Here is a 12,739-nt window from a genome sequence, read left to right as displayed (position 1 = left end):
CTTGAAGACTTCTTTTAACATCCAATATAGCCACCATGGTGGCCATCTGTAAAATCTTGTTATTGCATGTTCTCTTAAATGGATATTCATTTTGACATAGGGTTTTCATTAGAAGAGTTTGTATGGTGTCTTGTTGGTCCTAAATCAAAACGATACAAGTTGACAATCAATGTGGCCACTATGTTGGCCTTCTGGAAAATATTTTTAGATCAACTCATCCCAAATGAATGGTTGTATCAATATGGTGTTTTAAAAAATAGACTTCTTATGGTACTTAATTGGTCCTAAAAAAAAATGGTGCCAATCGTACATCCTGTATGGCCACCAAAATGGCTGTCTTGAAAATCTTGCTGTTGCTACTCTTTGTGAATGGATGATCATATTGATATGGTGTTTTCACCAAAAAGACTTCTACTGCTTGTTTCTAAATGAAAATGGTAACCACAGCAGTTAATTTGAAAAATAAGAATATCAGACTTAGATAGATTCAACACTCATCAGTTAAAGGATGAAATGGTCTGATCTTGAATTCCTGGAAATACTTTTTGCCCTGTCAAGGGACTTTTGTTTGGTATGTTGTTGATCCACTTTAAACTTCACTTCAAACCACATGGTTGCTTTCAAATCATCTGCCCTTCATAAAATCATTGATAAAGGGATTCAGCCAAATATTACTTTGTGCTCAATCAGGGCTTTATGGAGGATGTAGCAATTTATTATGTTGTGATCCTTCAGGAAGTCTGTCAAGACAGTAGATATACACACTAGTACATTGTCATAGAATACATGGATACCTTGGATGGTGGTTCAGTAGTGTTCCACAACTTTTGGCAACACTTTGGATGCATACAAATGTCCAGCAACATTAGCAAAGTTAGGCCCCTGATGGACTGGGCTTTTTCCTTTAAAAAAAATGCATACAAAACTTTTGACAGTCCAACATTTTCAGCCAATTACTAGTAATCTCTCTTCATTTTCTTTATTTATGCCAGACTTTATTATTTTGTCATGATTTGAGTTGAGAATAGTAAATCCATGTTTCATTGCCTGTTCAATGTCTATATCAATGACTTTCCTGAAACACAGTCATGCAAGTTCATGTATGTAGAAGACATTGCTCTTAGGACCCAAAGTTGCTCATTTACTGAGCTTGAAGAGGTACTGGACATAGACCTGGATAAAATGATGGACTTTTTTGAGAAATGGTGCCTACAGTCAAACACAACAAAGACAGTCTGCAGTGTCTTTCACATTAACAATGCAAATGTGAACCATGAGCTTTGCATTTTCCTTAAAGAGCTGCATATAAAACATGACCCGGCACCCAACATACCTTGGTGTGACTCTGGACAGATCATTGCCACTATGCAACCACTTGAAGAAAACTGCAGCAAAACTGAGCACTCTAAACAACCTGAACAAACTGGCTGGCTCAACCTTGGGCACTAATGCTCAGACACTCAAGTCATCAGGCTCTGTAATTTGATAGCCTAGTATTGTGCTCCTGTCTGGGCACCATCATCCCCCACCAAGCTAATTGACATCCAGCTAAACACAACAATGTTTATAATCTCTGGAACACTATTTTCTACTTCTTTACAGTGGCTGCCAATATGAGTCACAGAGTGTATTGTACCTAACTTGTCTCATTAAATGAGTGTGTTGTGTCTAAAGTATCTTATTTATATGTGTAGGTTCTATGCAGTTTGGTCAGATTTTCAGAGGTTTGTGTTCACTTTACAAGACTGAACAGTCTTTAAATGAAAATATTGGTAATTTGCTATTTTCTAATTGAATAATCAAGATTTCTCTTTTATTGTTTCATTTTATAGCATTTATGAGAAGCTTTCTTCCTATGCTTCTGTCTCTTTGTCTCTCCTATTTCAATTCTTTGTTGGGGCCCTGGGTGGCTGGGTGCTGTTTGTTGGGGCCCTGGGTGGCTGGGTGCTGTAAGGTGCTTTCCTTTACAGATCACTGACATCTAACCTGTCTGTATAAGTTCATGTTTAAGGTCTGCCAGCATGAGTATGTGAGAAAACTTGCCAGTAACTATATGTGGGTCAGTGGTTCTTCCTGGAATCTTTCAGTATTCACCCATGAGCAATGGCTGTAATGTCTAGCCTATGATGTGATGAAAATGGCATTGAACCCACAGAACCAAACTCCAATGATTGCCAAATTTTTCCAATATAAATATTTTAAGTACTAGTATTTAAGTAACTGGTGGATTGTTTTATTATGAAATCAATAAAGGAATTTATGAAGTAATATGTTGCCAACAGATACAGCTGTTTGCTTGTTGTTTTTTTTATTGCAGTAATTGCATGTTTCAGTATTTAATCATATTTAAATTTGTATATGTGTTATGTGTATGTATGTATACACAAGATACCCTTTGCCTATTCTTTCATCCTTTATTAAACTGGAAGATTCTTTCTGAAGAGGCATTTGAAAAGTATGTCTTATTCAAATGTTGCAAGGACAACATCTACAAATTATGGATAATTATTTTTCCTTTAGATTATCATTCCTTTAAATTGCTGTATTTTGTAGTTCTTTTAACCTTTAGGTAGATTTTAGAAGCATAAATGTGAACCTTCTCTTCCAGCCAGGAGTGTTTTCCTCTCTAGATTTGGGGTATCTCCTGTCCCCCTTGTCCCATTTAAATCTCCCACATAAACAAAATTATTATTTTCCAAATTCCTTGACAGAAATATTTCCCCTTTGTTTTTTTACACCCACCTTCAAATGTAGTATATATACAGTAAAGACTTCCTCAGATCACATGACAATAAACTGGTGTTTGCAAGGTGAACATGACACTTTAATTGCTAAGTTGACAAACAATAACTTAAAATTCATCATTGGATTGTACTTTGTATGATAGTAGTAATTTGGATTTAAGATGTTAATGGATTATGATTGGATTACTAAAGAACTAAAGCAGCATGAAACAGTTAACATTACTTAGATTCTTTTGGAAATTGTGAAATTGGTGTTTAAAAGTTTGTTGAGAGAGATTATACTATATGTATTCAGAAGTAATTCTGAAAAGATTAAAGATGTTAATTGATTATATTTGGATTAGTATTTACTAAAAAGCTTGAGTGTCATCAATCAGGTCAGATTGTCGTTGGTATTTAAAATTTGTTGTATTACACAAAATTGACCAATGGATGGAAACAGGGATTTCATTGCTTGGAATCAAGTTCAGATGGCACCAATCCTGAGCAGTTCTGGCATGCAGTCAGTAGCCTGAATCTTCCTACATGCAGAAAACAGTTTGAGCTGTTTGGTGGACTGGATATAGTTATACTAACATTGCCCTATTCCTGTGTAGTCACTTAAAGGTCATTTTCTGTTCTCAGGAAATTTAGGCTGCCTCCAGAGGAAGGCTGGACCTAGTAATGATAAAAAGTATTCATTGTTTGCCACAAATATAATCAGCAATTGATCTACTTATAAAGTATTTGCTTGTTCTACAAGTTACTGTGAAGTGACTGATGTGATGGAATGATCTACATATTTTACTAATGAAAGAAATTTTTGCAGTTATTTTTGGGCTATTTGCATGCATAAAAAAAACCTGGTCAGTGAAAATTCTCTTGATTTGAAGTCCAAATTCATGACCAAAATTTCAAAAGCTCTTGATCTGTCCTAAGCTGACCTCTGTTCTGTCACATGTATGGAGAAGGATAGTAAGTTTATTTTTATTTAGTTTATTTTTATCCCTAAACCCAGCCAGGTGGGGCTGTTGGGGTTTATGGTAAAGCCTGACAATTAAATGTTAAAAATAGTCACCAGTGATATTGCCCGAGATCATTGTAAAATAATTGCACAAAGCCAGATGTTAAGAGTTCGACAGCAAATTTTGTTAAAGTCTGTAACAATCTACCTGAATCAAAGTGTATTAATAAAAATAAGTATCATTTTCCATCTAAATTCCAACCAAAATACTACAGTAAGGCAAGATATAAAAAAAACACACGAAATTAAAACTACAATAAGAATAATGTCCTCATCCTCCTTATATTTGTATTATGAAGGATTGGATGAACTCAAATGCACATTATACAGGTAAATCTGTAACAATATAATTTGACACACATGCCAAGTCATTACAGGTGATATTACTGTCTCTGGTGAGGAGCTTGAACTGATATTATCTCGAACTAAAGTCAGCTTGTGAATAATTCCGTTTATTACCATTCTCACATTGTATTTATTAGACATTTTTTGTTCATTTGCATTTTACTATCAAAATATTGTTTGCATCCTGCTATCAATTACTATAATGTACCAGTATGTCTGACTTTATATTTGTGCATTCATTATAGGTTTGAACCAGATAGAAGTTAAAATGTATTCATTATATTATTTTATTTATTTTTTTCTTATCATGTTCACCGTATCTGTTTTTAGTTATCTACACTTTGGTCAATATAAAAACAGGTACTTGGTTATCTTTCTTGAATTACCTCCCCTTGTAACTCTCCTTTTAAATGATTCCGTTTGACAAGAGTTGTCATGTACATACTTTCGTGAAAACTTTGGAAAATGATGAATGATTGCTTCCGTTAGAATGTAAGAGATCTTAATAGATCTAAAAATGAGGAAAGTAATGTTAATGGCATGTTTTTCATCTGCAAACGGCTGGATTTATTTCTTGCCAGCCATACTAGGTAAGGATACAGCAGTGTAAGCAGCAGCTAACGGACACTTGCCAACTCGTCTCTAATGGATTATTTTCACTTGGTTATATTCATCAGTTCTTTGTGAAGTTGACTTTTCTGAGTTTTACTCACTTAAACTGTTGTGAACTATTCAAGATGCGTGTTAGACCTATGCCAGTGTCCCATGTCAATGAATATTCGATTTCGAGGTTTTTCAACTATCAAACAATACAGATTTAGTGCCTAGTGGAAAGAGTCTACAATCTTCTCATAAACTTTTTGGCATGACTGAATGACATTGCCAACACTTTAGACCAAATACAGCAAGTGAAGATTGTCAGTATCAGTATTGTAGGACTTACCGTTACCACTCCAAGGTAGGCTAGTTTCTTCTTACACATGTATATAATCGTGGTGAAATTGACATTTAATTTACAATGTTTTGTTCTTTCTAACATGGATATGACAGCTTTTACACATGGGTATTAGGAAGTGAACCTCCCTTAAAGTGAATAGTAAACTTGGTCTTTATTCTAAATGCAGTCATTAAGTTTAAGATCTTATTTTGCAGTCATGGCTAATTGTACATAAATAATTATCTAAATGTTACTAAGGTTCTTTTCTTTAAAACATTCTCCATGCTTGTGGAGATTATTTAAATCATTTTTGTTTGCTTACAGTTTTTTATTTCATTTATTTAGAGTTAGATTTTATTTACAGGATTGATCCTTTGGCTCAATATATACATACATGGAAAGAAAGATTAAATTATTTGACTATTTAGCTATGACTATTTAACTAATTATTGCAAATTTTGTTTCAATATTAAAACAAATTTTTAATGATCAATTTTTTAAAATAGATTACATGCAGATAATTTAATGTAATAGAATCTATACTTAAATTATAAGTAGCATAGGACTTATGTTTACATACATAAAAATGTAAATACACAAGGACAAGGAGTTTGATATGAATGTTACATGTACAGAATACACACTTATATGATTAATGTAAGTAAAGTATTATGACTAGATTTTTTGTGTGTTAAAATAATAGTATGGAAAAGAAGCTATTAATTGCATCAAAAGAGACAGTCCCAATAATGGAGACAAGAAATATGAGCTAGTTATATCTCAGAAGCTCATCATGTAAGTGTGGGAGACAAATAAAGATGCTAAAACATATTTTAAAACGTTTTCATGTCTAAGATCCATATATCTTTAAATGTATACTTTTAATAAAGGCATTTGAAATATAAAGTTTGGAATTAAATGGATGATATACCTTAACTTAAGAACATCAAATGCTTAATTTTATAGCTTAAGAAAAACACACATAAGAAAAACTCAAGCTTGAATATTTCTCAAAAGACAGAGCTTTTTATGAAGATATGGAAACCTCAGCTAAAAGAGTGTTATAATCCATAAATGTATTACACACACACACACACACACGCACACACACACACTGCTTCATATTCAACCAACACATTTTAATTTTCATGATTTATGGGTATGTTTTAAAAATGTGTTATTTACAAAACTTGGATTTCTGAAGATATAGGAACTTATTTAACAGCAAGGTATTGTATCATATACAGTATTTAAGTGGTCAAAGAATTCCAAAAAAAAGATGTGCTGAGAAATGGCATTAAAGCCCAAAACAACAACAACAAACCATTATGATCCTTCCAAATACTATTAAGGAGCGATTGGGTTGCATAGAGTAAGAATCTGTTATGCAGAGCTCTTTGAAAATACATATACATCCATACATATCTCCCATTCTTTATTTTCATACTGTATATAAGAGATTACTGTATATAAGAGATTGTTTTGGTGTATCTCTATATGTTAGTAATGTATTGTGTCTCCTGCTACACCACTACTGATATAGATTTGATTTTTAGTGTGTGATATGATTGGGGATGAGCTGTAGATGGGCAGAACATTTTAATACTTTGATATGACCTCTATAGGTAGGTGTAGGAAGCAGGGATTGGTCTAGATTTGTATGCCAGTGAGACACTGTGATAATTCTTCTGTTGTTGTTGTCATTATCTTTAACAAATGTGTTTTTTTGCATTTAACTTCGCTTCTCTACCACTATTATGTCCATATAGACCAGGTTAGTTGCTGTCATAAAGAATGTCATATTGTGCTTGAGGTATCATTTGAACATGTTAACTCAGACATGTAAGAAAATATTTTTATTACAAAACTGGGTATGGTGGAATTTCTCAAGAATATCAGGTGTGGTTTCAATAATATGTAGTTAAAAAGTAGAAAGGATCTTATGTTGGATTTCTGGAAATAATTTTCAGCTTGTAAAGTGAGCATCAGTTCCTTTGAAAGGCATTTGTTGACTTATGCCATCGTAGGATAGGCAAGAAAAGCATTGTGCAGAATTCTTTTTTTGAGAAATCAGGTATAAATCAAGTACATAAGTTAATGGACATGAGAAAAATTTATATATGTGACATATATATGCATATGCAGGTGCACACAAGCAATTTAGCAACACTGGCCATTTGATCAGGCTGTAGCTCAGGTGGCATAACTTGGAAGTAGTCTTCTTTCTCCTCTCTCTCTCATTCACACATACACACACACACACACACACACATATATATATATATATATATATATATATATATATATATATATATATATATATATATATATATATGATTTTATTATTATTATTGTTCTTATTAGTATTCATTTAAGTTCCTGTCAATTATTCTGACACACATGTACTTTAACATCTTTCTTTCAAAACTTCCATGAATAACTCTACTGGGATATAATTTCTGACATTGATCTCACACTATGCTTTGTCTTGTCCTTTGTTCAGACTTAGAATTAGGTCCAAACATACTGCTTGGTTCATTATGTAATAGACACAAGAACCTGCTCATCTATTATTCCTGCACAACTTTGTATTGTTTTATCTTTTGCTGTAAATTTGCCATAGTGATTCTAAGATGTAAGAGTCCAGAATTTTTTGTATTAAGTATTGGTTTGTATTTTTTTCTCCCCTGATGAAGAGCTTGCTTAGCCCAAAATTTGGGGAAACTATTTTGAATTTGCGCCATTATCAATATATATATATATATATATATATATATATATATATATATATATATATATATATATATATATATATATATATATATACATATATATATATATATATATATATGTATACACACACACACACACAAACACAGTGTGACCCCGCTATAGCACGGTAGTTGGGAGCCATAGAACCTGACTGTGTTGTAAGCAAACAGGTCAGTTAGCTGAAGAAAATGATACATGTACCCCCAGAAATGCACGGGGGGAGGAGGGGTAGGTAATAAATGCAGGCAGTAAAATACATGCTTCATCTGCACAGTTACCATCTTAAATCGATGCATATTAAATGAGAAATACACCTGTAGTGAAAACAGAGAAGGCATATATAATAGTTTACTTTATTTAGAAAACCATGAATTGGCACATATGCGGGAATGCTGTTTATATATACATGTCTAATGTATAGCATGAATAGAGTATCAACACTGTACTCACCCACATATCTCATCATATACATTGAATCCACAATAAAAGTGATTCCATCAAAAATATGCACACACAGAGATTTAAATATTCAATAATTTTGTCACAGGTTATATTGATCTGAATTCAGTGGAAAAACAGCACAGTCATGTAATGAATGATGAAGCACATTTACTTTTCAGTACATTCCAAGTCAGTAAAAGTTATTTGCGTTTTAAGTCGCCATTAGTAGCGTCCATCAGCATAAACATTTTCCCTGCAAAAAGGAAACTTTTACAGCACAGTTAACGTGTTCCAGTCACATTGGAAAATGCAAAAATCCATCAGATTCCATTACTTTTATTTAAGTTAAGTACTGACTTCCTTTGAAGAAAAGTTCTTTGTTTTTATTGAAGATTGTAGTCAGCTTTCTTTGATGAAGGGTGCATGGGTTATTGAAGTCAGAGAACCAAGCAAATGCCCATTTCTTATTATGGTGGCAACATCAAATAATTGTATTGCATGACTGAGTACATTTTCATAACAATCGGTGCTTCAAAGGTAATCTGTTTCCTTTGAAATTTCAGCAAATTATTTTATCTGGGTACATTTTTAAAAAAGAATTGGCCATTGTTTGATCTATTTGAGTTACTGTTCCTCTCTACATATTGAATAAACCAATAAGATGTTTTTTATATGTTTTTAATAAAAAAATTTACATTTGTGGTAGCAGAGTGATGCTGCCTTCCATGCATGCATCAGAAATTTAACAAAGGGTCAATGGATGATAGAGATGCAGGTGTTCTGGTCAGATGACAGGGCTTATTGCAGAAAATGTGTTCTGAAGGATTTAATTCTGAGTGAAAAGAAGAGGAATTTTACTTACCATCCACGTACAAATGTCAGTCTAATATTTAAATATATTAATTACTAGCGAGTGGCCGAAAATTCGACGAAAGAATAGATTACGAGATATTGCATTGTCCGGTTGATCTCTGTTACCAGAAATGTCAGCAACAAAAAAGCAGATATCTCACAACATACAGTACTGCCGCTAGATGTCAAGATAAGCAGATGATGATATAACAATGCACTGTTATAACAGTTAAAATGGTTTGTCAGCATGGAGAAAGAATTTGTCTATGTAACCATAGGTAAATTTCAGTGCATTTTATATCCAGTTTGTGGCTTCCTTTCATGGGGCCTCTGAATTTCACCACTCCAACCTATGGTTTTATATACAAGTTTAAACTGCCAACAATGTCGGCAATAAAAATATTGCCAGATGGTTTATTTTGCTGCCAATAAGGAAAAAATATCCAAGTTTGCTACATTGGCAAAGCCCTTTGCGATCCCAGAGTAAACTTTGTACATGTTATTTTTCTTACTTTTAAGAAGAAAAAACTACTTTTTCATGTACAAGAAAAAATACATATAAAATTTCACTAGTCACACTACGATTGTCTTGTATTATTTATACGTGATCTCTTCCGCAAAATGATAATGAACTTTTTACATTTTTTTTCCTACTTTAAGTTTTAAGAAAGATATTTTTTTTGTGTATGAGAAAAATACATGCATATGAAATTTCGGGAGCCACACCACGACAGTGTTATATCCGAATTTGTGTTATAACGGAGTGTGCTATAATGGGGTCACATTGTGTATATATATATATATATATACATATATTTCTCTACCCACAGGTGCCCCCCAAGAAGACTGAGGAAGAGTTACAGGAAGAAGAGGAGCTAGCACTGGCACTTGCCTTGTCACAAAGTGAACACGAAAACAAAGAGAAGGAGGTATTTTCTTTGTCCTTATCATTAAGTTTTGGGTTTTGGTTAGGGAAATATTTAGCCATAGTTGTGTATAAAAGCCACTGAATTTGAAGGTTGGTATACTTACTATCATTTCCTGATTTTCATCAATCTAACATGCTATTTGAAAAACCTTACCATATCTGCAAATAGCACACATAGCTGTGGGTATAATTTGGCAAAAATAACTTAAGATTTTTGGATTCATTGAATCTTAATGCCTAAGAAGGCAGTATGGTCTAACTGTTGGCTTCTGGACTCGACTCTAAAATTGGTGAGTTGGCTACTTAATCCTACAATACATGCCTTGTGGATTTTATGTTACCCTCTCAAAAACATGAGATTGGACATTGGACAAGAGATTAAGTGTCAGTAATCAAATGGTGATATCCACTCAGTCAGGTGGAACTCTATCATGAATTCCATTGCAGCCATAGTGGATTTAATGTACCACTTGCTGATTTTTCTGCATTGACTTCAAGAGCCAGAATATTAAACAAACAAATGGGAGACATCCAACCCTATAACATGACTAGAGCAGTTGCCCTTGTCATACATGTACAAGCTACAGCACTAACACTGCTTGTGGTATTTACTAATGAACAAACCAGGTTTACACACAGACAAGTGTGCTTTACATAGAAAATAATACATGTTTTAAATTTCTTGGATCTTCCCCCATCCATTCCACATAACAGAAGGTACATCATACAAGTTGCCTAGTGACACTGTACATCCCTTGTATTGAGTACATATACATGCAAACACACACACATGCAGACATTTGCATACTTTTCTGCATCAAGCAGTACCTTCGATGTTCTTTCTCACTAAATTATATTTTATAAAGTGCTTATTCAACTGGTCATTAATTTGTCATATTTTCCCTTTAACTTCTATACTATTTCCAAGACCCCTTTTAATCAAATTATTGAAAGTATTGTGTATGTGTGTGTGATTAGGATTTTGAACATAACTTTAACAATTTTTTAGTCATATCGCTACGATGTCTGCAGTGTGGCAGTTTATAGTGACAGATCACTGCCATCTCACCTCTGTCTGCATAGGTTCGAGTCTCGGATTCGGCTAATGTGGGTATGTGAGAAAGCTTGCCAGTAGCTTCTTGTGGGTTGGTGGTTCTTTCTGGGGTTTTCCTGGGTTCTTCCTCCACCATTAATGCTGGCCACCATGTATAGCCTATCATGTGCTGAAAAATGGCGTTAAACCCTACAACAACAACAGTTTATAGTTATGTCCTGAACTGGGGCATCATGTAGCATGATGTCCCACCCAGTCACATTATCCTGACACCAGGCCGACCAGTCCTAACACTAACCTCTTAATGCTGAGCGCCAAGCGAGGCAGATGTTAGTACCATTTTTGTAAGTCTTTGGTATGCTCGGCCAGGGATCGAACCCACAACCTCCTGCTTCCAAGACGGACGCTCTAACCACTAGGCATCCAGAGCAGTTTGAAATTATTGAAATAAACAAAATGAAAAGCCCCATCTTGTCACAAATGCACAAGACATTCATGGAAGATGGTGACGACTTATTGCATTAAGTAAGATTTGAACAGTGTTTTTATTTAACTTGAAATAATGCCATATTTTTTTAAAGGCAAGTGCAACAATAACAGTTTTTGAGAATGAAGCTTAAGATAAAGTTAACCTTAAAAACAAAATCCATAATCTTTTTGGTGTAAATTACATGGAACATATTGATATGTATGCCATAATTCTTCCTAACATTTATTCAGTAACAATAACACAGCATCATTTATTGAAATAATGAAAAGAGATGTGCACACAATGCTATAAAAAGTTCTTATCCAGGCTTGAAAATAAAATTGATTATGAGAGTATGACAGTTTTTAAATGTATGAAATTCATTTTTACCATTTATATATATGCTCAATCAGTGGTCCTTCATGTCATTAACATAGGGATTTTCATGAAAAAGGTTACTTTTTCATTGATTGATCATCAAGCAAAAGCTGTGTAGTGACATTCTTAGGTCAAGTCAACATATACACACGTTAACTGGTTCCAAAGTGAAATGATCTAGTGCATCTTGCAAGTTTTAATCAGAATCTGTATTTGTCAAAATTTGATTCTTATTGTTATACCATAGTTTGGTACATACACAGTCTTTGCCATAATGTGGATCAGTTTAAAACACTGCTTTCATTATACCATGGTTTAATATATAACGGAGTCAACATTTATGAACCAGCTGTCACCAGAGTTCTCACTAGGATTTTAAAACTAGGAGTCCAGGAATCCTAAGTTGGTAAAAATCCCACCAACAAAAGTTGCAGTCCCCTCCCAGAAATATGTTGAAGTGGCTAAATGTCTATTAAAATGCCAGGAATAAACAGACACAAAACTTTGTCAGTTTTATTTATTTGTAATCATTTATTATTCTAAAAAAAACCTATGTATTAAAATTGATATAATGTACAAATATCATGTTCTTTAACTACAGTATAGTTCACTTTTGTTTATGTCACATTTCACAAAATTTTGCAAAAATGGTACTAACAGCTGCCTTTCTAGGCACTCAGCATTAAGAGGTTAGTGTTAGGACTGGTCAGCCTGGTGTCAGGATAATGTGTCTGGGTGGGACATCATGCTACATGTCTGTGGCATGATGCCCCAGTGCTAGACGTCACTATAAACTGCCCCACTGCAGACATCAAA

The 12,739-nt window shown here is 33.7% G+C and overlaps 1 protein-coding gene across 1 annotated transcript in view; it reads left to right on the top strand.

Annotated features, from left to right (window-relative positions):
* LOC149805983 (hepatocyte growth factor-regulated tyrosine kinase substrate-like) overlaps positions 1 to 12,739 on the top strand; it is a 78,419-nt gene that overhangs the window by 35,460 nt on the left and 30,220 nt on the right. The window contains exon 9 of the mRNA XM_089950787.1: positions 9,925 to 10,023. Within this exon, the coding sequence (XP_089806913.1) occupies positions 9,925 to 10,023 (99 nt within the window). The remainder of the gene's footprint in view (positions 1 to 9,924; positions 10,024 to 12,739) is intronic.

Source organism: Sinohyriopsis cumingii, chromosome 2 (genome assembly GCF_028554795.1).
Source record: "Sinohyriopsis cumingii isolate HCF-2022 chromosome 2, ASM2855479v2, whole genome shotgun sequence".
In the NCBI taxonomy this organism is placed as follows: domain Eukaryota; kingdom Metazoa; phylum Mollusca; class Bivalvia; order Unionida; family Unionidae; genus Sinohyriopsis; species Sinohyriopsis cumingii.
The sequence above is the reverse complement of the archived record's forward strand: the minus strand, read 5'-3'. Positions and strand labels throughout refer to the sequence as shown.